This window comes from Myripristis murdjan, chromosome 9, assembly GCF_902150065.1.
Source record: "Myripristis murdjan chromosome 9, fMyrMur1.1, whole genome shotgun sequence".
Taxonomy (NCBI): domain Eukaryota; kingdom Metazoa; phylum Chordata; class Actinopteri; order Holocentriformes; family Holocentridae; genus Myripristis; species Myripristis murdjan.
Window position 1 is genome coordinate 18851007 of NC_043988.1, and position 26858 is coordinate 18877864.

Sequence of the window (26858 nt, forward strand, 5' to 3'; positions counted from 1 at the left end):
TAATATTGAAAAGTGTTTATTCATGTATTACATAAAAAATAGAAAAAATGTTAAGTGCAAATATTGCATCTCTAGCCCAAGACAGACAAAGTAAAATAACATAAATACAGTTGGAAGAATAGTGTCACTTCATCCTGAGACCCCGTTTTCTACCTTGAGAAACTGTAAAGAATAAAAAAAGCCAGTTGATGATTTTTCTACAGCAGAACAATAAAGTGATATAGTGGTTAAGTAAGAAGGTAGGCAATTTGAAATAGTAATAAATACAAAATAAAGTGCCAAACAGAACAAAAAAGGTTTTATTTTCTCAAAGTATTTAGCAAAACAAAACAAACAAACAAACAAAAAAAAAGTTAATTCTGCACATTATGTTTATTTTGGGTACCACTTCACAATAAGACTACTTTTATAAAGGGTTTATAAAAGGTTTATAATTAAGTTGTAAACACATTATAAATCATTAATGAGCAATTATAAACAGGTTATGACACACTTTTGATAGATCAATGCCGGCTCACTATTTGGCAAGCTCAAGTTACTGCTGCATCTAGTCTGTTAAATCTCAGATCTTGCTCGTTGCTTTGCTTTATTTCATCTTGTTTCTCTGTCAGGCAGCCATCCTTGGTATCAGCGTCGATGTATGAAAACTGTTATAACTAAACTATAACTGCTATAATGATTTGCTGTGTTTACAACCTAATTATAAACCATTCATCAAACCTTTATAAGGGTAGTCGCACTATAAAGTGGCACCTTATTTTGTAGACTGTGTAGTCACATAAGATCCTTACCTTCAGAGAGCCAGGTGAAGGTGAGCCGACTAACAGCGGTTTCCCTCTTTGGTGCTCTCTGCGTTTCATGTACTCGCGAGCGAGGGAGTTAGCTTCATCCTCACTGTGGGGCAGGTCAAAAGGAGAGGAACATGAGGAGCTAAAATAATACAAAATCGAACAGACCCTGCAAATACATTTAGAAAGCCGATCAGGAAACTGAGGGAACATACCAGTTCTGGCTGATCAGGTAATCCACCAGGTGCTTCAGCTGGTTGGGCTCACCGCTCGACACGATCAGCTGCTTCAGATGCTTGAAGTGTTTGGTCTTAAACAGTTTTGGGTGCTGCCCGTTTTGGCTGATGAAAGTTAACACCGTCTCCCTGATCTGAGGACATATAAAAGGTATCAAATATGTGTTGTGAACCTGATGTAGTTATAGTTAACTAGACAATTCATGTGCTCCTGTAAACCAAGACCTCACTGGTTATGTTAAAAAAAAAAAAAAGTTGTAATGATTCTAATGCTAGCACTGATATAAAAACCACCCATACTTGTGTAATTATCTCTGTTGTCAGCTATTAATGTTTTTTTAAACATAAAAAGGCTGATAATTTGGCCACAATTGAGCTATGACAATAAGTGATGAGTGACTGTATCGAACCTGTGAGGGGACGCCGGCCAACTCCCCCGTACTCATGAGCTCGTCCACCTGCTCCAGGATGGCGACTGGGTTACATAAAGACAGGAAGGCCTGCAAATGGCAAAAGGTTTACGGTAAGGACAACCTTTGATTTGATTTGAATTAAAAATAAAACAATAAATATATCTAAATAAAAATAAATACAAAATGCTGAATATATTCACCTGGATCTGCTGTGCTTTCTTACTGGCGCAGGGGATGAGAAGGAGAGTTCCCAACGCAAAGGCTGGCAGGTTGAACTGTGCAAAGCGGTTGGCGATGCCGATCAGGTCCAGATTTAACAGGAAAGGGCACCTTCAGTAACAAAGACCAACATACAGGCAATGTTATATATCACCAAGTCCCATGAATCACACCTGTCTGCAGTGTCAAGAATGACAAACACACATAAAAAAAACCCCAACAAAAAACAACAATCTGACGTGATTCTAAGTACAAGTAGAGCTTACTTGAGGAGGAGAACAAATGTCCTATAGAGCGTTGCTTGTTGATCTGGGCTCAGTGGAACAGAAGCTGTGAATAAATAAGCAGTCAGTAACAGAAACACATGATAGATCAAAACATACCAAACTTTACTTATTTACAATAGTTTAGTTTCTTGTAGGTAGCCAACACCTGCAATCTTTCTGTGATTTAAGTAGCTAACGGTCTTGCTATCACTATGCTTCTGTGCAAAAAACAAAAAAGGCCCTTTAGAGCTCTAGGGCCCTATCTTGTGCCACCCGCTATCCGCTGCCACGACCCGCTACCCGCAAATTGCGGATTTAGGAACTTCCGCTATCCCTAAACGGTATCTTGCGCCACCCGCTACCCGCTATCCGTTATGCCGACTGCATCATTTGCGCCTGGAGGTGCGTCGTGGGCGTGTTTCATGCGCTATCCCTAAAGTTGCTATCTTGCGCACACCCGCTATCCGCTATCCCTAAAGTTTGGGCTGTTACGAGAGCGCGCCCAGGCGGCTTCAATGCGCGCCCCGACGGAGCCTCGCCACACACACGGTCGGACTGATACCGGGACGCCGCCGGAGTGGACTGAGTATATTACTCATATAGACTGTTTAGAGGAAAGACTGTTTTAATTGGACACTTACGCAGGCACGTTTTATTGTTTTATCACAAGCCAGCAGCTGTGCTATATTTTTATTTTTAATATTTTATTTGCCCAATCTACCTTGTCAATAAATTAGTTTACACATAGTTCCACCTCTGCCTCTTGTGTGTGTGTGGTGTGACCCGGGGATTTTACTCAATCAGTACAACCTTGTGACACGTCCACTTGGACACATGTGGCTCCACCTCCCGAATTAACTCGCCTATAATATAATATATAATATGTATATAAAGCCAACTTGCTTTAGCCTCAGTAGAAGCCCTGAGAAAATCTACCTCCCTCTCTCCATCGCGGGTTTAGGATTTAGGATAGCGCATCCTGCCCTTAAAGGCAATGGCACCTGGCACACTGATTGGTTTAACTGGCGTAACGCCCAAAACACGCCTATTCATAATATAGCGGGTAGCGCAGGTGTTTTGCGGATAGCGGGAGGTGCACAAGATAGCAACTTTTACGGGGGAACGCCTCTTCCTATATCCTAAATCCGCAAATAGCGGGTTTAGGGAGTCTGGCGCAAGATAGGGCCCCTAGAGTTTTTAACAGCTTTTGATCTACTTGTCCTTCTCTTACACATCTGTCTCATGAAATAGATGTGTGGAGTGTTTTTCTAGCCACTGGTCACATTTGCAGCACTTTGTTTCTCTGTTTAAATGCGTATGCCAGCACTGGGACGACAAGCTGCTTATCTATGGTAAATCACAGAAGCAAATAAAAGAAAGCTTTTCTTGAAATTACTATTTTTTATAACCCTATTTTACCATTGTTACTGAAACAGCTACATCAAACCTGTCTGGTTATACTGTATATTTAATGACTTTAATAAACTATAGCCAATCATAATAAATTTTTCTCCCAGGTCATGGTATAATAATCTACAGCACGACGACATTTCCATCCAAACGTTTTACCTGTGACAAAAGGGGCCAGTATCATACTCCTCCACGTCCTGGAAAAACTGGATATCTAGGGAAAAAAAATAAAAATCCCAGTTAATATGGACTTTGGGAAATTAGTCTAAGGCAGTGGTGTCAAACTCAATCACTATTAAAGAAAAATTGGGGTCAAAGTGTTGGACAAATATGGGCCCTGTTTGGCCTTTAAATTGGTTATTCTTTTGATCAAATGATGTCCGGTGTAAAAACAATGATTCATACACAAATGCAAACTTTGAATGAATCGGTGTTCCGCTGAAATGACTTTCAAGAGAACAAAACACAGATATCAAAAAACAAACTGAGTAAAGTGGAAAATGACATTGTTAGCTCCCGATTCTTTTGTTGAAAGCCCAAGAACAGACCGGAGTCAGTCTTCAATTTTCTGATGCAATATTTATTATGGTCACATATAAAGCAAAGCAGCGCTGGTCTCAGTGTGACAGAGCTCCCGCAGGATCTCAGTCAGAAAGAGCCTCGATATCAGGAAATGATACACATTTATGTTCTTGGGCTGGGCCTGCCCCGTATATAGGTTGGACTTAAACGCAACCGAGAATAATTGGCCAGTTACCCGGACATGGACAGGCCAACCACTGTCCATGCCTTGTTTCCGGAATGTGCTATGCTATGTGTGTGAATGTTGACTAGGCGTGTATCTAATGCAACAGACCTAAATAACAAGATAGAGAAAGTACATTTGGCTCCTGCTGTGTCTATCCTCTGCTTAACAGCCAAGCTGCCCTGAACTATGTAATACATTGGATAATGCAAGAAACATTGAACTATACGGCCAATTGTAACAACATGAAGAGTCCACTGAATCCTTTCAAATGACTAATAGTTTCATTACATGGAATCAAAAATAACCAAATATGTATGTTTGTACAATGTCAATACAGAAATCTGAAATCTGATATGCCAAAGTATTTCAAAAGTCAAACATCAAAGCATAGGCAGATTGACTTGTGATAACAAAAAACAACCTCCCATCTGTCTGGAAACACCCGTTGTGCACTTTCATTTTGATACTGCTTTTGGAGGGTAAGATAGAAGTGATATGGGCCAGGAGGAAGCGGGGGCACACAGGTGCTTTGTGGTATTGACAGCACAGGACTTCACAGTGCAGGTTGAGGTGTGTGAGTATCTGCGTTGTGGCTAATATGAAATTGACCCAGTCGTCATAGAAAATCCCAAATCTAGCGGGCCAGATATAATTGTGCTACAGGCCTTGAATTTGACATATGCGGTCTAAAGCATATTGTAACAGATCTGACCCGACTGCTGGCTCTGGTGTATTTCCAGTTTTTCTTGGGATACTATTTTTGGCTTTATTTGATAGTCACAGTAGGGAGAGACAGGAAAGGCAGGCAGGAGGGACTGGATGACATGCAGCAAAAGGCATGAGGTCAGGTTTGAACCCAGAACACTGCGATCAGGAGTCAGCCTTGTTACCCGGTACGTGCTCTTATCTGGTGAGCCACCAGGGCACCCCAGTTTTTCTTGTGACCCTTTGTCGCAATAACAGACATTAATTATACACATGGGGAATACACTTTTTTGATTTCATGGCAACTTAGCTCAATTCTATTGTCATTTAAATGCCACATTTTCTGCAACTGTGGTGGCAATTTCCTCACCGTGGTGGGGTACCAATGCTGGACCAAGAAAGACTGAAACACTTCTATTATGTGTTTTTTTTTTCCCACTGAAGATAAACTATGACAGTACCTGCCACAGGGACGGAACTGCACCTATTGCCTCTAGCACCTTCTGGAGGTGGCTGATCTGTGGAGAGAGAAAAAACAACACCACAGCTTCATTACCAAAAGACACAACTGGGTTGTCTTTGTTTTTCTAACATTAAGACAAATGGGCAAACCATTTCCTGAAGCATTTATACTGTAGGTCAATTAAACGGGACATCAGGCAGTAGAGTTACAGTAAATGAGTTCTGCTGTGATTTGATTCTAGGCAGGTGGAGTGTGTGATTCATGAGACACACTGCTGCAGAAGATCACTTTTGAAATGAGGAGAATTGTTTAAATAAATTAGAAGCAGATGCTGGTCCATCTCTCCTCACCATGTTGAAGCTCAGCAGCTTCTGCAGCAGCCCGTTCCACAGCTGAGGGTCGTACACCTGGTACTCCAGGCAAAGGTCTGCCACCAAGCGCACAGCCTGGGAGGGAATAGGGCACTTCAGTTTATGGGCACTCATATGAATTTACACACACACACACACACACACACACACACAAATTAAAATAATTTCATGGGCCGGATATAATTGTGCTATGGGCCTGATCTGTTCATTAGTTTCACTCATCTGTTGTAGTTCCACAGGCCCCAATGTTAAAACTATAAAAATACCATTTCAACAGTAGTTATGAATGAAATGACAGACACACCATGCTATCATAATTTTCATATTAAAAGCCTTCAAAGGCATATAACCGTCACAGTTTTCAAGACATGTAACACATGAAGAATAATGGCTGTTCTGCTGATCAACAAAATGGTAAAAAACATAACTCAGCCATGGGAAATGTTTTACTGTAGCTGTTGAAACGATTTCTAGCGGTGACTGTAATTAATACTACTCTTGAAATAGTATATTCATAGTGGCGTTTTAACATTGGAGTCTATGGTACCTTGGCATCTAATTCCCCTCATGATGTCAGTTAACCAAACATGGCAACGAGGCGAATAAATCAAATTGTTTATCTGGTTGTGATGTGGAAACTGAATCAAATTCTAAATGTCGGATGAAATGCTGTGGGTGAGGTAGAGGAATGACTTTGGAAAGTGACTTCACATTTTCAGATTTTATTTTACATCTTTGAGTTTAAACAAAAAAAAAAAATAAATAAAACAAAAACAAAACCCAAACTAAATGAATATTGATGAAATGGGACCTATAATTAGTTGAAATACCGCTTTGTGTTTTCAGTGGCACAGTACCTGTGGCTCGTGACTGTGGTTCTTCCACAGCCCCTTCACCATTCCCTCTTTGGGACGATCGAGGAAAGACTCCACCGTGCATGGGATGTTTAAGGCCTCTAGCCGAGAGACATAGATGTAGCACTTCAGGTAATACCTGCACAGAGATATTACACAGAGAGGCGAGAAATCATGCACAACTGATGTGACTTTGCATTTAATTACTCAGTATTTAATTAATCAGTATCGGTAAATTGATTTCCCAGCTAACAAGCGGATCTCTTACTTGATTTTGGTCCTGGGAATTTGTGTCTGGGCTTCCAGGGTGGCAGCATCAGCAAGACGGATGAGACAAAGCAGGGCTCGACTCCGGTGGCAGAAGGTCAGCCGTGGCCCTGAGCTGCTGAGAGGCTGCAGGGGGAAATTCAATAACGGCTATCAGTCATGAGACGACCTCATGGTGGGCATCTAATGTGCATGTTTGTGGATGTATGTGCATATTAGTATGTATTTATGTATGTTTGTGTATGTTTATGCAGATTTCTTTTGCAATTGTCCCTAACTGTGCTTATGATTTTAAATTGTGTATACATGCATAACTGTAGCTCTTGCAACTGTTCTTTAACGTTTCTATTGTTTTGAAATTCCTTACCTTGCTGAGTACTTAGGGCTTGTTACGTGAAAAGGGCTCTATAAATACAATTATATTATTATTATTGACTCACCCAGGTCTCAACAGATAGGATTGGACTCAGAAGGCGGGCAGCAACGTCCCCGGGGCACGGCTGCAGCAGATACACCACCCTGAGAGGGCATCATGAAATACATTCAGTGAACATCAGCAACACATGTGGTGTTACAGTGCAGTAAAACAGACTGATCCAGGTTGTTCAGGATTTCATATATACTGCTGGCCAGATGGAAGCTAGATTAGCGGATTTTTAGGTGTCTGGCCCTTAAAGGCTGTTACGGCAGAGAAGAAAATCATGGTTTCCTACTTGAGATTTGCTTTTCATTCTCAAATTGAAAATATGGTTTTAAATGTAAAAAAATATGTAAACCTTTATAAATAGGGGTAAAAGTGATACCATAAATATTACTTTGGATTACATATTTCCCCCTCCTTTCAACAAAACTGGTTTAACCGGTTTAATGTTTACCTCATTAAGTCAGGGTCCTCCTCAATGTTGTAAACACATTCCTGGTTGCTGATGTCCTGCATAAAAGAAAAACCAGTGCCACGTTACAATGAGTCTACCCTTATAAAGGATTATGTGTGGTTTATTATTGGTTGTAAACACTCTGTAAATCATTACTGAAACCGGACAATAAAATTGTACAAAATTATACAATTTTACAACATTCAATTGAATAAATGAACAGTTAATGTGGTTTGCTTATCAAAGTGCGAAGCAGGCAGAGCGGACAGGTTGACAAACCTTGGCAGCCGGCCCTGTTTTGCAGATCCATTTCTCCAGCAGCATGTTACGAATCTTCAGAAGATCCACACTGTTGATGGCAGCTATTTCTTTACAGACAGCATGTATGTCTGCACAGAGACAAATCACATTAAAAAAACATATTTAGCAGTGGAGTGCCAATACAGAGTAAATGTGAAATTGAAATAAACATTGTAATTTAGTTCTATGATCTAGTCCTGCACTTCTCAGACTTTTTCAATAATGCACCACCTTTGAATTTTGTTTTTTTTTTTCAACCAAGTACCCCCTGACCAGTGCAAAAAACTATTTTGTTAGAAAAAAAAAAAAAGCCAATACAAAGAGGTCTAATCCAGCGCCAACAGTGTCTGAAACAACAACAACCTGATTCTGTTGACATTTTGCTGGCTGTCTTTGCTTCTTTTTCACTTCTTTCTCCTTGTGCTCAGCTGTATCGCTGCTAAATTTCAACCACAAATCCATTTTCTTGATTTTTGTCTGGCTTCTTGCTCAGAGTGAACAAACATCCTCGCTAAACTACCACATGGAGCAGATTTAAACCACAAACACCCACATTTGACACCTTTGGGAAACCTGGAGGTAACACTGATTACATTTTTTATTGAACTTATTATAGTATAAGCTAATTATTTTAGGAATTATGCATGATTGATATTTTTAAATTAACATCCAAAACAAATAAATAAATAGATAAATAAATAAATAAAAATAAATAAATCTCATGTGCCCCCCACAGTACTCCAGTGTACCACCGTTTCAGAACCACTGATCTAGTCCAAATTTTTTGTAAGTAACAATTACATTAAGATTAAAAAACATTTACCAATAGAGTGCAAGGTTGAACCATAAGTTTGAGTTAAACAGCAACAGATATGGGACAAAACCAAAGCAACACAGCTGCATAAAATAGAGGAAACCAGTGCAGTATTCATCAGGGCAGACAACAATTTTTATTTGATGATAAAATGTCTGAATGTCATGTGCTGGTGTATCAAACACAACATGTGCTTTTCTTTTACAAAGTATGAAGTGCCTTTATTCACGAGTGATATTAATCATTTCAAGATACTCATACTGATCTGGAACTTCAAAACAAATACTGAGACCTTTGTTGTGGAAAGTTTATCTATTTGAGTTTCTCCGGCAGAACAAAGCATAACAGCCTCACAGAGGTGTTGTACTCACCAGGATAGGTCTGACCTCCTGAGTCCTTGTAGCGCTGCTCCACACTGCTGTGTTCGTACAGAGCCACAATGAGCCTGGCTGGCAGCCCCGTCAGTTTCAGAAGCTCCGGACTGTTCAGCCCGCCGGCCGTCAGGGCGTTCTCCGTGGCCGAGTGTTGAAACTGCAGCTTCAGCTTGGACAAGAAGGTCTCCCCTCTGGCCCGAGCTGCCTCCTGCTCAAAATTTAAGAGAGGAGCGGATTTACATCAGCCAATGTAGGAAAAACACTAACAGGTGTTAAATATATTTCTGCAACCGACAGATGCGAACACTGACCTCAAGGTTTGGGTCCTTCAGCCATGCTTCTCCAAGAGCCAAACAGAACCTGAGTGACTGAGACTTCACAACGCCTACAGAGAACATGAAGGAAAAAATATATAGTTCCCACAGACAAAATTCTTCATAAAAGGTAAAAAAATAAAAATAAAAATAAAATAAAAGACAGCAGTAGGTGAGACTAATGCTTTTTGTGTATTTTTTCAAATGCACAGAGCAGTGTGATTGTCTGGTGTCAGGCTACAGGTCAGACCTGGAGGAAGCTCCTGAGTGATCTTGTGTGCGGTGGCAGCAGCCCACTCAGGGCTCTGGATGAAGTGGATGTACTCCATCATTGTCTTGGCCACTTTGAAGGTCTCTTTATTGGAGAAATGCTTCTGGCCCTTCTTGTTCTCCTCCAGCAGCAGAGGCTTCATGCTCTTCTCAAACACTTGCTTTGCAGCCAACATGTATAATTTGTCGAGGTTCACCTAGAGAGAGTCAGGAAGGTTGAATCACCTGAACAGAGTTGGTAACCCAATTGACAAATATGGAATTAAGGTCTTTTTTTCATTATTATGCAAGTCATAGGGAGGCTACTGTGCAGATTCATGTTCTGTACCTTCATCAGCTTGCTAATCAGAAGAAGCGTAGGGAAAGTCTCCTCACTGAGCTCAGGAGCTAAAGGCAGGAAAACATTTCAGTCTTCTCATCCTTGCAACATCTCATTAACAAAATATAATGCTAGCAAAATGACTTAAATGAAGTGATTTTAACAATGACTTGAACTTGGGGAACTCTTATCGCAACGGGATTACAATGTGTGAGATGAAGCTTGGAATCACAACAAGACTAAAATCTCATCAAAAATACTCTAACAGGCAAGTCTCACAGAGGATTTAAAGTGGTAGTAATATTATCCTGTTGGGAGAATTTAGCATTCAGCAATAACTTAATTACTAAAAGAAGCAGCTAGCTAACTCACAGATAATCTTCCAATAATGGTTGGTCTGCATGAGCAGGTGGAAGGGCAGCCTGCTGTTGGACGCAGGAGTTGGCTGCAGCCCGTTGTCCATCAGGTAGATGCCCTCTACATCTGAGGGAGGAGAGATCCGCTTGTAGGACTTCAGGTGCTGAAGTAGAGCCATCGCCTGCATGGGAAGACTGGTTAATTATCAGCTTAACCTATCCAGAAAAGATTAATAAATGTTAAATGGACTCCAGTGTTATATATATATAAAAAAAAAACGTTACCTGACTGACTGAGAAGTTGGGGATATTCTCATCAGCAGTCTGTATGATCTTCAGTGCTACCTCGATCCTCTCATAGTTGTAGGGGCTAAGCTGCATGGAAAAGGCATTTTTACAATAAGAGTCAGTTGATTATGTAAATCTCATTTCAATAGTGAAGTCTTGACAAAACATATTAAACACTGAATCAGAAAGGCTTGCCGGATTCCGAATTTAAAAAATATTCAATCCTGTTGTCAACACTTTTAAACTCACATCACTGAGATATCATCATGTCCTTTATTATAGTCGTAATATCAAGCACTGTGAAGTACTACTACCACTACTACTGCTATTAATAAAAGAGCGGTCTCTCCTAGATTAAAATACACTATGCAAAATTGAGGTTTTATTAAAGTAAGGATCGGACAAACAAGGAATAAAAACAAAATTTATCAGCGAGTGAGGCAGACAATGACAACCAGGTACCGTCAGCCTGCAAATTTTGTGCTTATTTCACATTTGTCAGTTGTGTCTGAAGGGTCCTCACTTTATTGCAATTCTGCATAGTGCACCTTTTAATTAAAAGTGGTGCTACAAAAGCGCCCTCTCCTAATCTGATTCCATGTTTGGACCTTGAGCACAGCAGAGCTGAGGCTGTCTGTGAGGTTGCTGGTGCTGTGCAGCATGGGGATGATCTGCAGGATTCGCTCCAGGGCGTCTGCATGGCTCAGAGGCTGCACATCCTCCTGGTCTGCAGCTGCATCCCCTGCTTCACCAGCGCCTTCCTCATCCTCCTGCAGCAGCAAAGTGGTGATGTACTGGTTGATCACATTGTCCCGGTCCAGACCAAAGGTGCTGTCAGGGGAAGCACAGGGCACAGAGCAACATTTCCATCTCACTACAGAGGTGCTTCAAGATTTATCTGGATCAAAGCAGTCCTGAGATTTTATTTTCACACAAATGCTGATTAAAAAAATACGTATCAACACGGTGTCAAACTGTTGAAGAAAGGCAACCGACCTGCAGTACTGGAGGATAATGTCAGGGGTGATGTTCTTGTTCTTCACCAAAACAGGAATCAGATTACTCTTCATCTCAGGGCACTGACGAAACACAGACTGGATAGAGATCTAAGCCAGAGCAAAAGACAGGGTACATGTCAAGTCATGGAAAAGAGAGATAGAAACCTGTGTAATATTAGAGCACGTTGACATTTTATATTCAGATCAAAAGTCACTGTGTGGAATTAGCGGTGGGGTTTTCATCTACAAACCCCTAATTTGCCCAGCTTGATGCCCCATTCTGCATCAGTTATGACGGAATGAAACTTCTGCTGTTCCTCTTCCTCTTTGTACAAGCTGCAGAGATGGGCTCCAATCCGGGCCACAGCCTGAGACGATAAAAACAAAAGAATGATTATATCCTTTTAAGAAAGAAAAGTAATGAAACTTAACTAAATTTGATCATAGCTGAACATATAATGGCTTATAATAACAAGTGGAATCCTAAAATCCCAACAGTTTGGTATGTGATGATATGTATGTTCCAAACCTCTTTTTCCAAAATGTCTATGTGCCGTACTATGTCACTGTCACACTGAACCTTGCAATTATTTTTTAAAACTTTTTTTTTTTTGTCAAATTCCCATTCAGCTCTTAACAATCAAATTGTACCAGGCTTCGCACTCAGACCTACAGATCGTTCTATTACCAGTATCTACTCCTTTTAGCTGTGTGTCTGTTATTTAAAACAATATAAGGTTCACAAAACAAGAATGAAGTAAATGAACAATGATGATGTAGTTCCTACCAAGATTTTGTCATAGTTTTTCCAGGTGTTGTCAATAACCTTCCACAGTATTTTGAAGACTTCCGGTTTGGAGAGGAGCGTGCAGAGTCCAATTGCCAAGTCGCAATCCACCACTCTCCAGTTGAACACCTTTAGCCCACAGATGATAGACATGATTATAAAAACTAAAACAATACAACCTTTTCATGAGATCAGAAGCAGACTCACCTTGTTCAGGAGCCCCAAAGCAACAGTATTGAGAGAGGACGTGGTTGTCTTTCGCAGCTCATTCAAGCATACATGGTATTGCATGAGCTCTTGTTTATCATAAAGCTGGAAGAAAAGATAAAACACATTTCAGTAAGTGATGCTTTGCCCAGTCTCACTGGTGACCGGCTGAAGCTGTAAGAGTGGTAAGTGCTGTTCAAGGAACCATAACGCACAACAATGAGAATGACAGCACCAGTGGATCCATTGCAGCCGTACCTGTGTGCTGAGCTTTAGGTCCATAATGTTGGAAGTGACATGTTGCAGGCAGGCGCCAAACGAGTTGACCAGCACTCTGAGGGCAAGCTCCAGCTGACTGCACTCCTGTAGCATCTGCAACATGTTGGTCAGCGGGCCCAGCAAGGGCTTCAGGTGGTTTGTGCCTGCGTGTAGACCGGGTGTGACACATTAGCTTTCAATATCACAACATAAAGAAAAAGAAAATAGGAGACATAAATACCTAGGCACCTACCATCCTCAAAAGAACAGTGTGGAAGACAGGAACAGTCCAATGGATATAGCTTGGTATCTGCAAAATACAGAAAAAAAACTGCATTACAGCCAATGAAACCAGTTAGCTAAACAGCCTCAGGTAGTAAAATCCTAAATAGATACTGGTGGCCTAATTTGTAAAATATCTCTTACCCTGGGACACAGGCAACAAACTGTTGGTAATCTCATACTGGACAGGCAGCACGGACACTGGGTCCAGAACGATGCAATCTTCATTAAAAACATCCTGGAAACTCCCCTGAGAGTATGGATCTTTTTCTGCCTCCAGGGTCAAATCCTGTGAACATAAAAGGATAAAAAAAAAAAACAGGTATTTTTTTTTTTATTAGCAAAGGTGCAAAAGGAAGGTAATAATTCTTGTTATTATTTCCAGAGGTTTTGCTTTTTCTGAAGTTTACTTATGAAATTGGTCATATATAAACTCTGAATTAAAGTATGCAGAATTTTATACTGGCAGCTAAAATGCCCAATTCCAGTTTCCAAAAGTTACTGAAAACTGTGAAACTGACAAAAAAGTGGAATTCTACAACTTTTACGAACCAGACCACAGGTTGCCGTGCTGCAAACTTGTATCACACATCAGTGGATGTGCTGAAAAAAGTTCAGCTCTCTAAAACCTACAGTGTAATTTTAATGATTCCGAACCAGGGAAGCCAGTAAGTAAGGAATTTTACCACTGCTGCTTATAGTCTGCGAGTTATGGGCCCAAAGGCACAAATGCAATTATAGTGCCACTGGGGCCAGAGGGTGATCTGGCCCATTTGGTATAATTTTGCTTGCCTGAGTAGTTGTTAGATTTGGAAACATATGTTGTCAGTTTGCTGGCTGTAGCTGTTACAGTTTCGGAGATCCAGATACTTCAGTGGAGGAGGAAGGAAAGAAAGAGAAAGAAAGAAAATCCGAACAATCATAAAGGGTGCCAAGAAAGGTCCTAATAAAGAGCGAAGATACTGACCTTGGTTATGAACCCATAGTTATCTGACAGCTGACACTGATGATAGACGTCCATGGCTGTCCGTGTGCACTTGCACAGCTCCAAACAATCCAGGAGCAGATCTGTAAACATTTTTAAATATTAATTTCAGTGAAATCAGGAATTCAGTTTGGGTACCGGGAAACCCCTTCTCACCAATAGGGCTAGTGTTCCTTCAGCTCCATCAAACATGACATCTTGGCATCAATCAGTTAAAGTAATAACATGTTGGTCATTTTCAGTGGCATAAATGCTGTGCAGGCTGTCGACGTTAACGTGTGGTGAGAGTAGATGTTAATTTGTGGGGTTTACCTGAGTGGCACACTGTGACTGCCTGGCAGGCCAGGTTGTGAATGACTCCTGGCAAATCCATTTCATCAGGAAGGACCATGGGCACATCTGCCTCCAGCATCTGGCACAATGTCTGGGCAGCAGTGAACAGTACCTTTCCTGTGCTGGGGTTACAGTGGTGCTCATACAGCTCACTGTAAAGAGAAGGAGAACAGAGATAAAAATATGTTTCCTGTCCACATTTAAACTTGACATTTTTGCCTCACTGGACCCACTGGGTTTGGCTTAGTTTAATACATTATTGAAAAATACAGTTACAAGTGACAATTTACCAAAAGCTTTGCTTAAACTTTAACCTTTAGGCTGGGTTTAGTTTGAACATACCAAAAAGCACTGCATTTACCACTCAGAGTTTTTTCAAAGACAACAAGTGATATCAGAATGGATGGAGCTGAAATATAACTAATTACATTTCTTCTAAAGTTTTTAATTGGACATTAGTGGCCGAGTATGCCTACGCCAATTCATCTATATGAGAAACCATCATGTTGGCTGCTGCAAACTCAATGGCATTAGCTGACCTGAGGATCTTGAGGGCCTTATCCACCTTTCCCACCCTCAGAGCTCGCAGGGCCAGGTCAGACCAAAGCTCCTGCTCCGAGCGCTGCAGCTGACGTCCCAGGCGGCGCAGGCCAGCTTCAGTGGAGATGGTCTTGGTCTTGCCATCAGGATCATTGGCCACCACTGGAACGGCTGTGGTTTTCCCCTTGGGCGGACAGCAACCCCGCGTGTTCTCGTAGGCGGTGATGTGATGCTCCTGGATCTGCTTTCGGACTTTTGGATCCTCGTAGTTGGAGGGTGTGAAGAAAATGTCAAAGTCTTCCTGCAAGGGAAAGAAACAGAAGCATTCAAGTTAAAACAAGGTGAAGTACAAAAATAGATGAAAGAACATTTAATGTGCTCCCTAAGTGGATCTCACCTGTAGGTGGGCGATTGTCTTGAACATGATGAGACTGGTCTCACACTCCATGCTTTTAAGAGCATCATCTGCAGGGAACAAAAAAGCTTCTGATGCACAGTGACATGTTTATATAATACGCATACTATAAGGAATTATTTTCTTCCCTAAGTGTTGCCTGTAAGCCCTGGTGAGTTGGAAAGACAATGGAGACCTCATTAATAGAGACACATAACTCTGGCTCCTCAGAGAATTTTAGCAATACAAGGATGAACAGTGTTTTAGAGCTTCAGTCTCTGTGATATTTTCCTGATCCTAGCTAGCAACTGCTCCTCCCTGTTGTCCTTCTCCACATGGAGATCAGGACCCAAAAGATGAATTTTCCCTGCAATACTGTCTCCTGAATGAAAAAAGAACCAATAAATGTAAAGGTTAATAACATAAAAAGTGAAGCCTATTTCAGGATAGCATAGCCTTTACTAAATATCATCACCTCTTCAGGCAAATTCATACTTAATATAGTCTGCATTACAACTGCAAATCATTTTAGAAAATTTCTGAGGGATAATCGCCCATTCATCATTTGTTTTTCATGAGAAAATTCTTAATTTTACTCTGCAGCCTTGCATCTGACTAAATCTGAAACCTGCTTTATGTAACCACAAGGTGCATCATAATGTCATGACAGAAACATTATTATTGAACTTATATCTACTCATAAACACTGAAATAATATTTTTAAATACTCATAATATTCATGATAAAACCAGAAAAACTAAAATGACTTTTTGCCATGGACCAGTAAGAGCCACCAGCACTGTTATCATGTTGGACCTGCACACCACTAGGGGGCGCTCAAAGTCCATTGGCAGACTGCAGCCTAGTAGTTGAGAAACCCTGGGCAACAGAATAGCAGCCCTGAAGCATGTAGATTCAGTGTCTTGCCTCAGCAGTGTGAACATAGACTCTGATCCCTCCTCTGACTGACGGACATCATCCTCAGTCACTACATCACTTTGCTGTCCCCATTTCTTTCAATACTCCCAAAAAGACAACTTACGTTTTTGGATGATTCGTAGAAACTTCAATGCCTCCACCATCACCTGGGCAATGACCATCTGGTGCTTCTTGTGCTATTAAACATAGGCCATGAGACAGGTGAGCCGCACAATATGCCCAGAATGAGGAGTATGTTCACTGTTACGCTGGTTTCCTACTTGATCATGATCAAATCTTGAGGTTTCTGTATGATTATTGCAGATGCAAACCAAATCATTTAATGACAGAAAACTTTCGTTTTTCTGGAGCTCTGAAAAACGTCTTGAAATTCAACAGCATAATAACACCAGCAGTCTTTAAAGGGCACCCACAAAACCAAGCCTTTCAATGTAAAATTATAAAATGAAAAAAATAAACTGTTTTTCTTTTTAATATATGGCCCAGTCATCTCCCCTCTCCTCACCTCTTCAGATAAGTGGTCTTTGTCCTCCAGCTGCAGTCTGGCCCAGGTTGTGAGACGCTCAATCACACACTCCGCCTCTGCTGAGGACAGCTTCTTCAGGACAGTCATGCATGCTTCCGTCTGCAAGAAACACAGAAGACTTTCCAATACACATCTCCTAAATTCTACAGTGATGATAAAGGAATCAAATACAGTGAAAGGGTATTGATCCAATGTGGAGGAACATACCTTGCCCTGGCCTATCAGTTGGATTAGATACAAATAATTAATCTGTGTAGTTGGAAGTTTGTATGCATCAGCCAACTTCAGAGAGTCCTCCAAAGACATTGGAAAGTCTTGCTTCAGGATGTATCTAATCAGTGTCTGTGGAAGGTACATGACAGAAGTTTTATAGACACACATAACTCGAATTGTCCCATGTCACAGAATTCTCATAGTTGGCAAAATTTTTACCATAACTTGAGTGTTGTTGGAGAGGTTGAAGTTGCGGATCCCGTAGCCTCTGAGCAGTTTCCTGATCTCCATCAGATGGTAGCTCTCCTTTAAAAGGTTTTGTCTGGGGATAGATAAATATGTACGAAGTGTACTAAGAGTGTAAAACAGAACTGTTCAATACAGTGCAAAACCAAACCATAAAAAATATTCAATACACAATACGCCCTACAAAGTTCTCACAGTGGTGGTTGGACCTCCAGGGGAACAGAGAGTTACCTGCCTGAGAGTCTTCATTTTACAGTATTTTGAACTGGGAGATGAGAAGTGCAGTGTTACATCAACTGTATGACAGCTATACAACCACACACTTAACTGATGAATTACATCTACTGAAAGTAATTTTATGTTAGTTTTAATTAGACTAACTAGACTTTTGCCTTTTGTATACTTTTGTATATTTGCTGATTTCATATTGTTATCCCGAACGCCTGAATGGAAATACGCAAATAGACAAAATACATAAAACACTGGAAATGGTAGCGTTTTTTCCCCTCCATAATGTACATACAAACAAACCATGACTTAAAAATCACAAGGCAAACCGAACTGTGGGTTTATTGAACTGTTACACCACTAATATACACATAGACTTAGGGAAGAAGGCAATCGCCAAGAAAAAAATGCTACTAGCATCGGGTTATTACTAGAATGAAATATAATTTCACAGCAGGGACAATGTTAACATACTTTGGTCCCTCCATCTCTAGATACTGCTGAACCAGCTTCTCCACCACGTCACTCCAGGGCACCACAGCCTTCTGCATGATCTCCAGCACAGCATCCACCTTTATCTGGACAAAACACAACAACAGGAGATTTTATAACTTCATCTGTCACCATGTGTCCCACTGAACCGTGCTCAAAATTTTTAGCATGTTGTGACCGGTGAGTAAAATGTAAAGAAGCCCTGGGGATCTTAGTGCTACAGAAACTTACATCAGTGTCAGTCATGCAGTTTAACACAGCCAGGGCTTTGGCTTCCCACTCTGTGAAAAGTGTCGAGGTCTGAGAACTGCAGCGCTCAAGCAGGTCCTAGTAATGAACAGATGAGAGAGAACAGAGAGGAGAAATACTAATCATCGTGCACTTGTAACATGGACAGTGAAGTGCCCAGTGGGTTTATCTGTGGTGGATTTTTACCTTGATGTACTGCAGAAGCAGCTCGTCACAGGGAATCTGGTGCTCTGTGGCGTACGGCAGGACGCTGCTCTCCACTGTGGCAGAGACGAGTTCAGGTGCCGGCACTTTATCCAGCATGAAGAAAGCTACACTCCGAACACTTCCCTTTCAGATTTAACAGGAAAATGAACAAACAAATGAATACAGGCACAAAAATTATTCATTGAAAATGTAGCACAAACAACCACAAGGCAACTGAGTACACACAGATAAACACACAGTGTAGCCAGAACCCTGAAACATATGGTACATTTGTTTATCCAAATATACGTTTAAATCACCATTTTCAACTGCTTTTGTGGAACACATGCTGTGACTAAAACTGAAATATCTGATTTTCCAAAGTATACTGCAGATTGAAAATAAATATAATTCAATATTTTAAATGTCCCTTGAAAGCAATACTTTAAAGGATTTCAGTATTTTAAACCGTGGCACGTTTGACTGTACTGATGAAGACAATCTGATATGAGGATCATTATTCCTTACTACATTTTCAATGTATTCCTATATTTAAAACTGTTATTAAAATACAAAAAATAATAAAATATATAAAATAAAAATTTTAATAATGATGGCCCATATCAGCAACAGGAAAAAGCTTAAATTTCCTTCAGTGACATCTAGAGACATTGATAAGTGGATAAGCCAATCTATGGTATTTATGCAATCTATGGCACTTTGTAATTGTAATCAGTTTTCTTGAAGTTTGACTTTTCACAGGTTTCCACATCAACAGTCGAGACACAAACCTTCTCAAATACTGAGAGTGAAAGTCGACAGTTGTATTTCTTATGGAGGTCCAGCAGCTGGCGGAGGTTGGAAGCAAGAGACTTGAGGTCCTCAATTTCCACAGCGCCAAAATTATCATCCTGAAACAAAAAGCACATGGTGATGTCATCATCAGTCCATTCAGACAGACACACACACACACGTCAGCCATACTGAATGCATAAAACAATAAAAAGAAGATATGGCCAACTTACTGATTTCATCCACGTCCATGAAGTTGGCAGTCCAAGCTCTGCCAAGTCCAAGCCATTTTGGGGCCAGGCACCCTAGACAAACATGTTACGATAATTAGAGAAATGATTGTGATTTATTCAGTTCATTATTTCAGTGTTTTATACAACTAATTGACTGATCGCCATTCATGTTTGAAGCACAACTATTTTGTCAATGAAGGGATGGTCTTAAAAAATATCATCAGAAAGCATAATATGGCAAGTATATAGATAATGTGAGAAAAAAATGTGTATTTTTACCATTTTTCTCAATGGGACACAACATATAATTTGACTTTCTAATAAATACTCTGCCAAAATGATTATCCAAACCGTCTTGTAGTGCATGATAACAAAAGGTAAAGATGACTTTTTTTTTTTACCTTCTCTGTTAATTCCAGATTCCTCGCCCTCTGCTCAAGCCATCTTGCCAGGATTTTCTGAGAGTACATTGTGAGAGAGCACATTTGTCATTGACATGAAAATTAACTATCAATATTTTATATCAGAGAATGTGAACATCTCCTAGTACCTGTCCTCTGGGTAGCACTCTTCTCACAAAGGGAACGATGATGGTCCTAAACCAAGGACAGAGGTCCTGGGACGGCAGATCCTCTGGGATGGCACTGAGCAGAGCTTCAAGCCTGCTCTCATCAAACTCCCCTGCAACCTGCCCCTGTCGCAAAAGTGACAACACCACAAATTACAGCAACCCCATATCTCTCTTGTAGAACTATGGCATATTTCATCACATTCACTGATCCTATTTCCCATGAACAATGTGCTAGAATGTCCTGTTACTTACGCAAGTTATTAACAATCAGCATAAGTAACATAGTCTATATATGCATCGATGTGGCTATGACAAAAATCCTGTACGTTTTTTCTGCTGTGTGAATGAAGTGATTCTAATTATTTGTGCTACCTCGTGTCTGAGCCACAGGAGTTGTGCGCCCTTCAAGTCACGCTCTCTCAGCTGAGTCAGGATGTCTCCAATGTGGTCTGTGCTGTTTAGAAACTCGATCCAGGCAATGCCACTGAGGGTAGCAGGAAAACAACACAGTAAATCATACAGTGGTGTAAATTATGAACTAAGTTCATAAAGTTCAGAACAGGTACAGCAGTAAACACTGAGCCACTGAATTTACTTGAACTTTTCCAGGCCATGGAGGCTGCAGAACGTTGCCAGCCGGGCCAACGCCTCCTGGATGTGTAAGGAGGAGTACTTGGAGGCGGCGTGGTTTAGCATTCTCTCCGCTGTCTCGAAGGTGGGCCACGGGGCCTTGAGGCAGTATTCCACCACATACTGCTGATCCTAGGCAACGCAGAGAGGTTTGCACCTCTATTAGTAAAGGATCGTAAGGGTTCACTGTGAGTAAAAGTAAGAGCACATAGCACACTGAGCTGCACCTCTGCAGGCTAAACTTCTGCCATAACTGGTACCTTCTTTTTTAGTGTCCCTAAACACCTGGGATCATTTATATTAACTAAGTCTCTTTTCCTTAACTGTTCCTCGCTGCTTTTATTTAAAAAAAAAAAAAAAAAAAAAAAACATTATCATGCACTCACTGAGATCTTCATCAGGTTGGTCCTTGCTTCCTCCACGATTTCAGACCACACGTCCTGTCCGTACCCACCCACTGATGCAGAAGCAAGCTGCTCCAGCACAAAGTCCAACTTCACCTTGTAAACAAGCTGAACAAAAGGTAAGAGTGTTAGTTCTGTATATTCTCAGAGTAGCAAGTTACCACCTGCAAACCACTAGTAGTTTCTGGTTGTGTCTGATAAACTTACAAGAGATGGGAGAGGGGAAAAAAAAAAACACAGTTGTTACAAATCACATTTTTTGTTAAATGATTTAATGATATCACCATGTTGACCCTGAATTTACACTTTGTCTTTATTACAGAAACATATTTAGATATATTAGGTATACCCAAGGTGGAAAAAGGTCAAGTATTATAAGTGCATACTACCTGTACAAGATTAAGATTATTCAGGGAAAAAACTGGAAAATAAATAAATAAATAAATATTTTATTTTATTATTTTTAATTATTATTATTATTATTATTATTATTATAATTTATTTTTAGGGCTGGTTGATACATCAAATGGAAAGTCTTGGAAATCAAATGGGCACATAAATATGAATCGTATCATGATTTGTGGGAAACCCTGTCAATTCACATTCCTAAAATTTACATCCTCTACCTGCTACTTTGGCAGGTAAACAAAAATTAGTGAGAGGTGCTTTGCTACTCTAAAATCCTATTTGTTTAGTAAATTATTAAAAGTAGCAGGTAAACTATGGAGGCCATTCCCCACTGTGATGTACATGCAACAAAAAGGCTCATCTGGCGTAGCTCTGTATAGTCACAATTAACTTTTATTTCTTTTACATGACAAACAGACACCTACTTCTAAATCCAGCTCGAAGGTTTTGGCAAACTTTTCCGCCTCATCAAACATGTGTTTGTGAAGAAGTCTGCTGAGTCTGGGAACAATAAGTCCTGCAGTTAGCATCATCAGACATCACATGGGTTACAATCAGAGCAGGAAGGTATCCTATTACAATGAGTTACCTGTTCTCTGGTAAAGCCTCTGTGAAGCACCTCACAACCACACAGGATACAGGCTCTGCTGGGCTACTTGAGGGAAAATATTAAATGGTAAAAAATAAAACCACCCATTGGGTAAAACCTGAAATATTCACTCAATTATGACTCAACATGATGATGATGCTCTTACCTGTCTGTGTTCTCAGCAATCCCCTCAACTAAATAAATTGTATCCTGAAATGAGGTAAAATAATAGTTGAAAGAACAGAAAAGCTAACAGCAGCAAAGAATTCATATTGTAATAGTAACTGTTTTAGTTTACTGTTGGTTGTTTACCATGCTTATTCTTGTCTGGACAAGGCAGGCGACGGAGGAGACTTCCAGAGAGTAGCAGACCGCCATGGAAGGCAGATCACGCACTTGGAGTGTGCTGACCTGAACAAATAAAAAACAGCAACAAATAAAAAAAACAGCACGTCAACCTGAAATTATTCACTGTTGGATTTGCCCCAAAAGACACATTGAAGCTACCTGGCTGTTGTCTTGCTTGGTCAGTGTAATCAACTTCATGCTGCCATTTTCTTGACTGTAATACACAGTTTGGGTTACATTTTAAAACACTGCTTAAATCAGTCGTAATCACACAATATTTTAATAATTATATCGCTCATTATTGATACGAACGCTGCCATGGAGGTGGAGCTGCACTCTGCAGTGAGCTGAAAGTCATGAATGGCGAGATCGGGCCAGCAGCAAATCATGACGAGGAAATGCAGGTCCCAAAGACTCAAAACATCCTGAGAGCAAAGAAAAAACACAGAGAAATCCAAATTCAACTTTATCTATCATTTATTTATTTATCAAATCAAGCAACATACAATATCATACAAAAGAAATGACGCTTTTAACTCACCTCAGTGTCAAGGACGTACATGAGATTTTCAACCACCAAGAGTTTCCTCACACCTGCCAAGCAGCAATACAAGGACGCTTTACATTTTAACAGCGACAGAAAATACTCCAGCACACACTTTCATGTTTCCCCACTAATTGTATCTTTTAGGTTTCTTGTATTAGCTTAAGCTTCACATTTCTGGACCACAGACAACTGTATACATTTGCTTGCCCCTCGGCACTTTCTGTTCATATGTACAGCCCTTTGTAGACCTGCTAAGGTGAATACGAACACATTTTTGCACATCCTGTATATCAGTATCTGTATCATTTACTACACACTGTATATATGGTGTGTTTGATACATCTTTTTTGGTGTATACTCACATACAAACTCTTCATTTGATATTTTTGTAAATTTGAATGCAATTTTGCACAGCATTTTATACCCCCCCCCCCCCCCCCCCCCCCCCCCCCCCCCCCCCCCTTCTTTCAGTCATACTGTATACTTCCGCTCAACATGATTAGGGTTGACATTTTGGGATGATTATGGTCATCAATCCACAATTTGCTCTGTTCTCATTTATACTATTGATATATTTGCCACGGCAGCAACTTTCTTTCCCCGTGGAGATAATTAAAGTCTCACCTTATCCATCCAATGTTTGTGTGCTGTCACACTTTTGGGCAAAAGTACTAATGTATTTGTTCCTATACATACAAAAATGCCCCAAACTTGAGATCATAAAGTTATCATTTACTATAAAGGCAGAATTTAAAGCATCAAGAAGATACAGTACATTCATCATGATCCAAAGCAATACATTAAGAGTGTATAGCTCTACATAGTGGGTACATGAAGCCAGACCTCACCTGGAATCAAGCTCGTGTCGAGACAGTGAGCAAGACTCATGGCGGCCTGACGCCGGTCCATTGTCCAGTGGGTCAGGGCATTTTCTTTCTCCCCCTGTAAAAACAACAATGTTGTGAAAAATACTATAATTTGAAGAAAAAAAGATATGTTGCTTTTGTTGCTGTCTATTAATAATTCTCATCCCTAAAATGACTTATTTTACAACAATAAAACTGACATCTGTTGACATGTTTGGCTTAGGTTTTCTTCCAGTATTAAGTATTTTTCCAACATCTTGTTAAGCCACCCATTCTCCTTAAAATCCAATTTCTTTCACCTTTCACCTCGGGCTGAACTGGACACAGTTTCCAGAGATGGCCTTTCAATATGGCGTATTGAATGCCAACCATGGGGTTGAGCTCATGACTGTCATCACATTTTTCATGGGCCAAAGTCAATTTGAAATATGTAAATTTTTTTCTGTGTCAACATTTTATGTATTTTGATTAAGAGTGGGACAACTGTGAGTTGATAAAAGATGGATTTTCCATCAGCAGGTCCTGCCCCTTAAGGATCTACAGGCATAAATTTATGATTTATAGTCTCAAAATGACACTTCTTGATTTTTTATTACGGTATGTTTTGTGACAGAATAAAATGAAACTATGAACATCATGAACAACAGATGGCAGCAAAACACAAAATGAATCTTCAGTGGAGACATACCCCAATCATTAAGTGGATTTCGTGGCTCAGGCTGAACATCATGGCTGTGCTGCAACCCTCCTCGTGGAAATCCTTGGTGGAGCAGAAGTCTGTCTTGATCAGAGACTGGAGCTGAAAAGAGGCAACGTGATTTGATTGAAGTTGTTCAAGAAAAATGTTGCTCACAAAAACAAATGAACAAACTGTCTTCACTTACCTCTTTCAAAGCCTCAAGGTCCATCTTATCAATTGCTATGAAGATGAAAGAAAAAAGTCAAGTTTAACTTGGACAAGAACACCGTTTCAATAGAAGCTGAACATAATACATTTAATACACGATACCTGTCTGGATCTTCTGCAAAGCGAGGCTTGAGATGTGGAAAAATCCATCCTTTACCAGAAGGAACACATGGTACATCCCTGCCAAGGCGGAAAATAAATTCAACCTCATGTCACAGCAGTGTGATGAACATGCCGCCATTTGACCTCATACTTCAAACATCCTGCATAAGCCTGTGTTAATTTATATTTCCGGTGGAGTTTATAGCTTCACAGAAGATGCCTCACATAAACATGTAGAGCTATTACCTGAGGACGTCTTATCCTCCTCTATGATGAGATGGCGATATGTTTTCTTATTTCCATTGGAGGGATTTGTGGCCAAAGCCTGCAAAACGGAGAAAATTACTCACCATATTACTCTGCATAAGCGAAACAGATTTAGTCCTCACTCACATCAGAAAAACACAAAGTTATCACAGCTGGTTGGTTACATTATCTCAAGCCATGTGTGATATTTCAAATGTAGATGGTCAGGTACTGTCACGATGAAGACAATCAAACATGAGAGGAAGCATCACCAAACCCTTGGCACGTGTAGTCTGAATACAAGCCGTACCCTGGTGAGGAGGATTCTCTTGTGTGGGACGTAGATCAAATTAAGGTTTCCACTTCTTTCACATACAACCAGAAACTGTCCTTCCAGACACACATCTACGGCGTCCACATTGGCTTCTGAAAAATGAATTGTTGCGTTAGAAAGTAGAGATGGAGCTGCTTTCACAGATCAAACTGCATTTAACGGGATAAAGATATTTCACCTAAACATTTATAACATTAAATGCTCACATATTTATGTATAGTTTACTTGTCATTGTATGCACCTGATTTATGTACGTGTGGTCCTACTATGTGCTTGCACCATGTGTGTCACCACAGAAGTATTGACTATAATATAAAAAGTAACATAACATCAATTTTACTCTCATGTTCTTCCAATCGTATAAAGGACAAGTTGGGTCCCTGTCTCTAAAGCTACTTGTAATGTACCTGACTTGACTGAGCACTGAGAGATCAATATGAACTGTAGAAGCAGTTTCAGTGGCCACAGATTGTCATCTACGCATAAAAACCCACATGCAGACGACACAAGGAGCATCAGGGGCGAGTTTACCGAAGTCAAGATGCAGCAGGATGCTCTGATATGTCTGGTCAAACAGGATGACTGTCCTATCAGCAACAACAACGCTCCAGTTTGACCCACTGGAGGAGGACAGATGCGGACCAGACTGCACCTGCAAGGACCGACCTGACATTTACATCTCAAATCCTGATGAATGTGGAGTCAATTCATCATTTAATGACAATTATACAAAAGCAAACTCGGAATAAGGAAGTCAAGACTAGCATTCTTTCACTTACCCTCTGTGCTGCGGAGATTTTGACCAGAGTGTCCACCTGATACAAGCCACTGCCATTCTCCTCCCTGGACACGCTGCTAAAACCACTGTTTGTATCCTCGTTGAGTAAAAGTTCAACGTCGTTCCACATCGTGCAGCTAGAATAGACAAATATCACCAATATCTCAATATATATGGACGCTTCATAAAGTTAAATAAGTTACTTGCGACTAGAAAACAACTTATAGTTTATCTAACGTGAATATGCTATGCTAACATCTGCAGAAAAAAAATCGACGGCTGGGTTGCAGCTAATTACGACAAAATGTAATATACAAGGGGGTAATAACTGCACATTAGTGAGTTTATTTTACAGACATGGTCTTTATTTACTCACCAATCTAATGACAACAGCCAATTAGTCAGACCCCAAAACAGGCAGGACCAAAACACAAACTTCAGCCTCGGCTCCTGTCATAACTCTCTGGCCGCTTTTGGAAACTGGCGGGTTTTCGCAGAGCGTGGGGGCGGGGCTAGACCGGGGAAGCGGAAGTCGGAAACACTGGCGGTGTTGCCAGATTGGACACCTCTCCACTTAATGTGCTACGTTT

At 40.5% G+C, this 26858-nt stretch overlaps 1 protein-coding gene across 2 annotated transcripts; it reads right to left on the reverse strand.

Annotated features, from left to right (window-relative positions):
* kntc1 (kinetochore associated 1) lies at window positions 1-26745 on the reverse strand. 2 transcript variants are annotated; one of them, XM_030059606.1, is made up of 62 exons: window positions 26645-26745; window positions 26270-26405; window positions 26022-26142; window positions 25467-25582; window positions 25157-25235; window positions 24911-24988; window positions 24786-24820; window positions 24590-24700; window positions 23884-23977; window positions 23030-23082; window positions 22801-22913; window positions 22648-22702; window positions 22453-22551; window positions 22307-22350; window positions 22141-22203; window positions 21977-22052; window positions 21126-21251; window positions 20705-20871; window positions 20482-20593; window positions 20089-20232; window positions 19940-19996; window positions 19539-19610; window positions 19305-19424; window positions 18514-18657; window positions 18310-18405; window positions 18061-18164; window positions 17332-17434; window positions 17107-17241; window positions 16879-16998; window positions 16477-16549; window positions 15438-15505; window positions 15040-15341; window positions 14480-14652; window positions 14150-14250; window positions 13327-13471; window positions 13154-13210; window positions 12901-13064; window positions 12643-12747; window positions 12436-12564; window positions 11900-12016; window positions 11647-11756; window positions 11259-11481; window positions 10648-10737; window positions 10379-10544; window positions 10016-10074; window positions 9668-9884; window positions 9415-9488; window positions 9101-9311; window positions 7895-8004; window positions 7616-7671; window positions 7181-7259; window positions 6742-6866; window positions 6477-6612; window positions 5599-5694; window positions 5247-5303; window positions 3492-3546; window positions 1923-1986; window positions 1638-1767; window positions 1435-1524; window positions 1004-1158; window positions 792-894; window positions 1-162 (listed from the first exon to the last, which is right to left on the reverse strand). In XM_030059606.1, the coding sequence occupies exons 2-62, from the start codon at window positions 26396-26398 to the stop codon at window positions 130-132; spliced, it is 6639 nt and encodes a 2212-aa protein (XP_029915466.1). In that variant the 5' UTR covers window positions 26399-26405; window positions 26645-26745; the 3' UTR covers window positions 1-129. The 2 variants fall into 2 exon arrangements, with proteins under 2 accessions (XP_029915466.1, XP_029915465.1); XM_030059605.1 differs by having other exon boundaries at window positions 22141-22206.
* Window positions 26746-26858: the final 113 nt, after the last annotated feature.

Excerpts from the sequence above, each read along its gene's own strand:
- kntc1 (XM_030059605.1), bottom strand. The coding sequence starts at position 26,398 with ATGTGGAACGACGTTGAACTTTTACTCAACGAGGATACAAACAGTGGT. Across the intron at positions 22,914-23,029 it reads TGTACGTCCTTGACACTGAG|GATGTTTTGAGTCTTTGGGA; the intron begins GTGAGTTAAAAG and ends CTTTGCTCTCAG. Across the intron at positions 14,251-14,479 it reads AGTCACAGTGTGCCACTCAG|ATCTGCTCCTGGATTGTTTG; the intron begins GTAAACCCCACA and ends AAATGTTTACAG.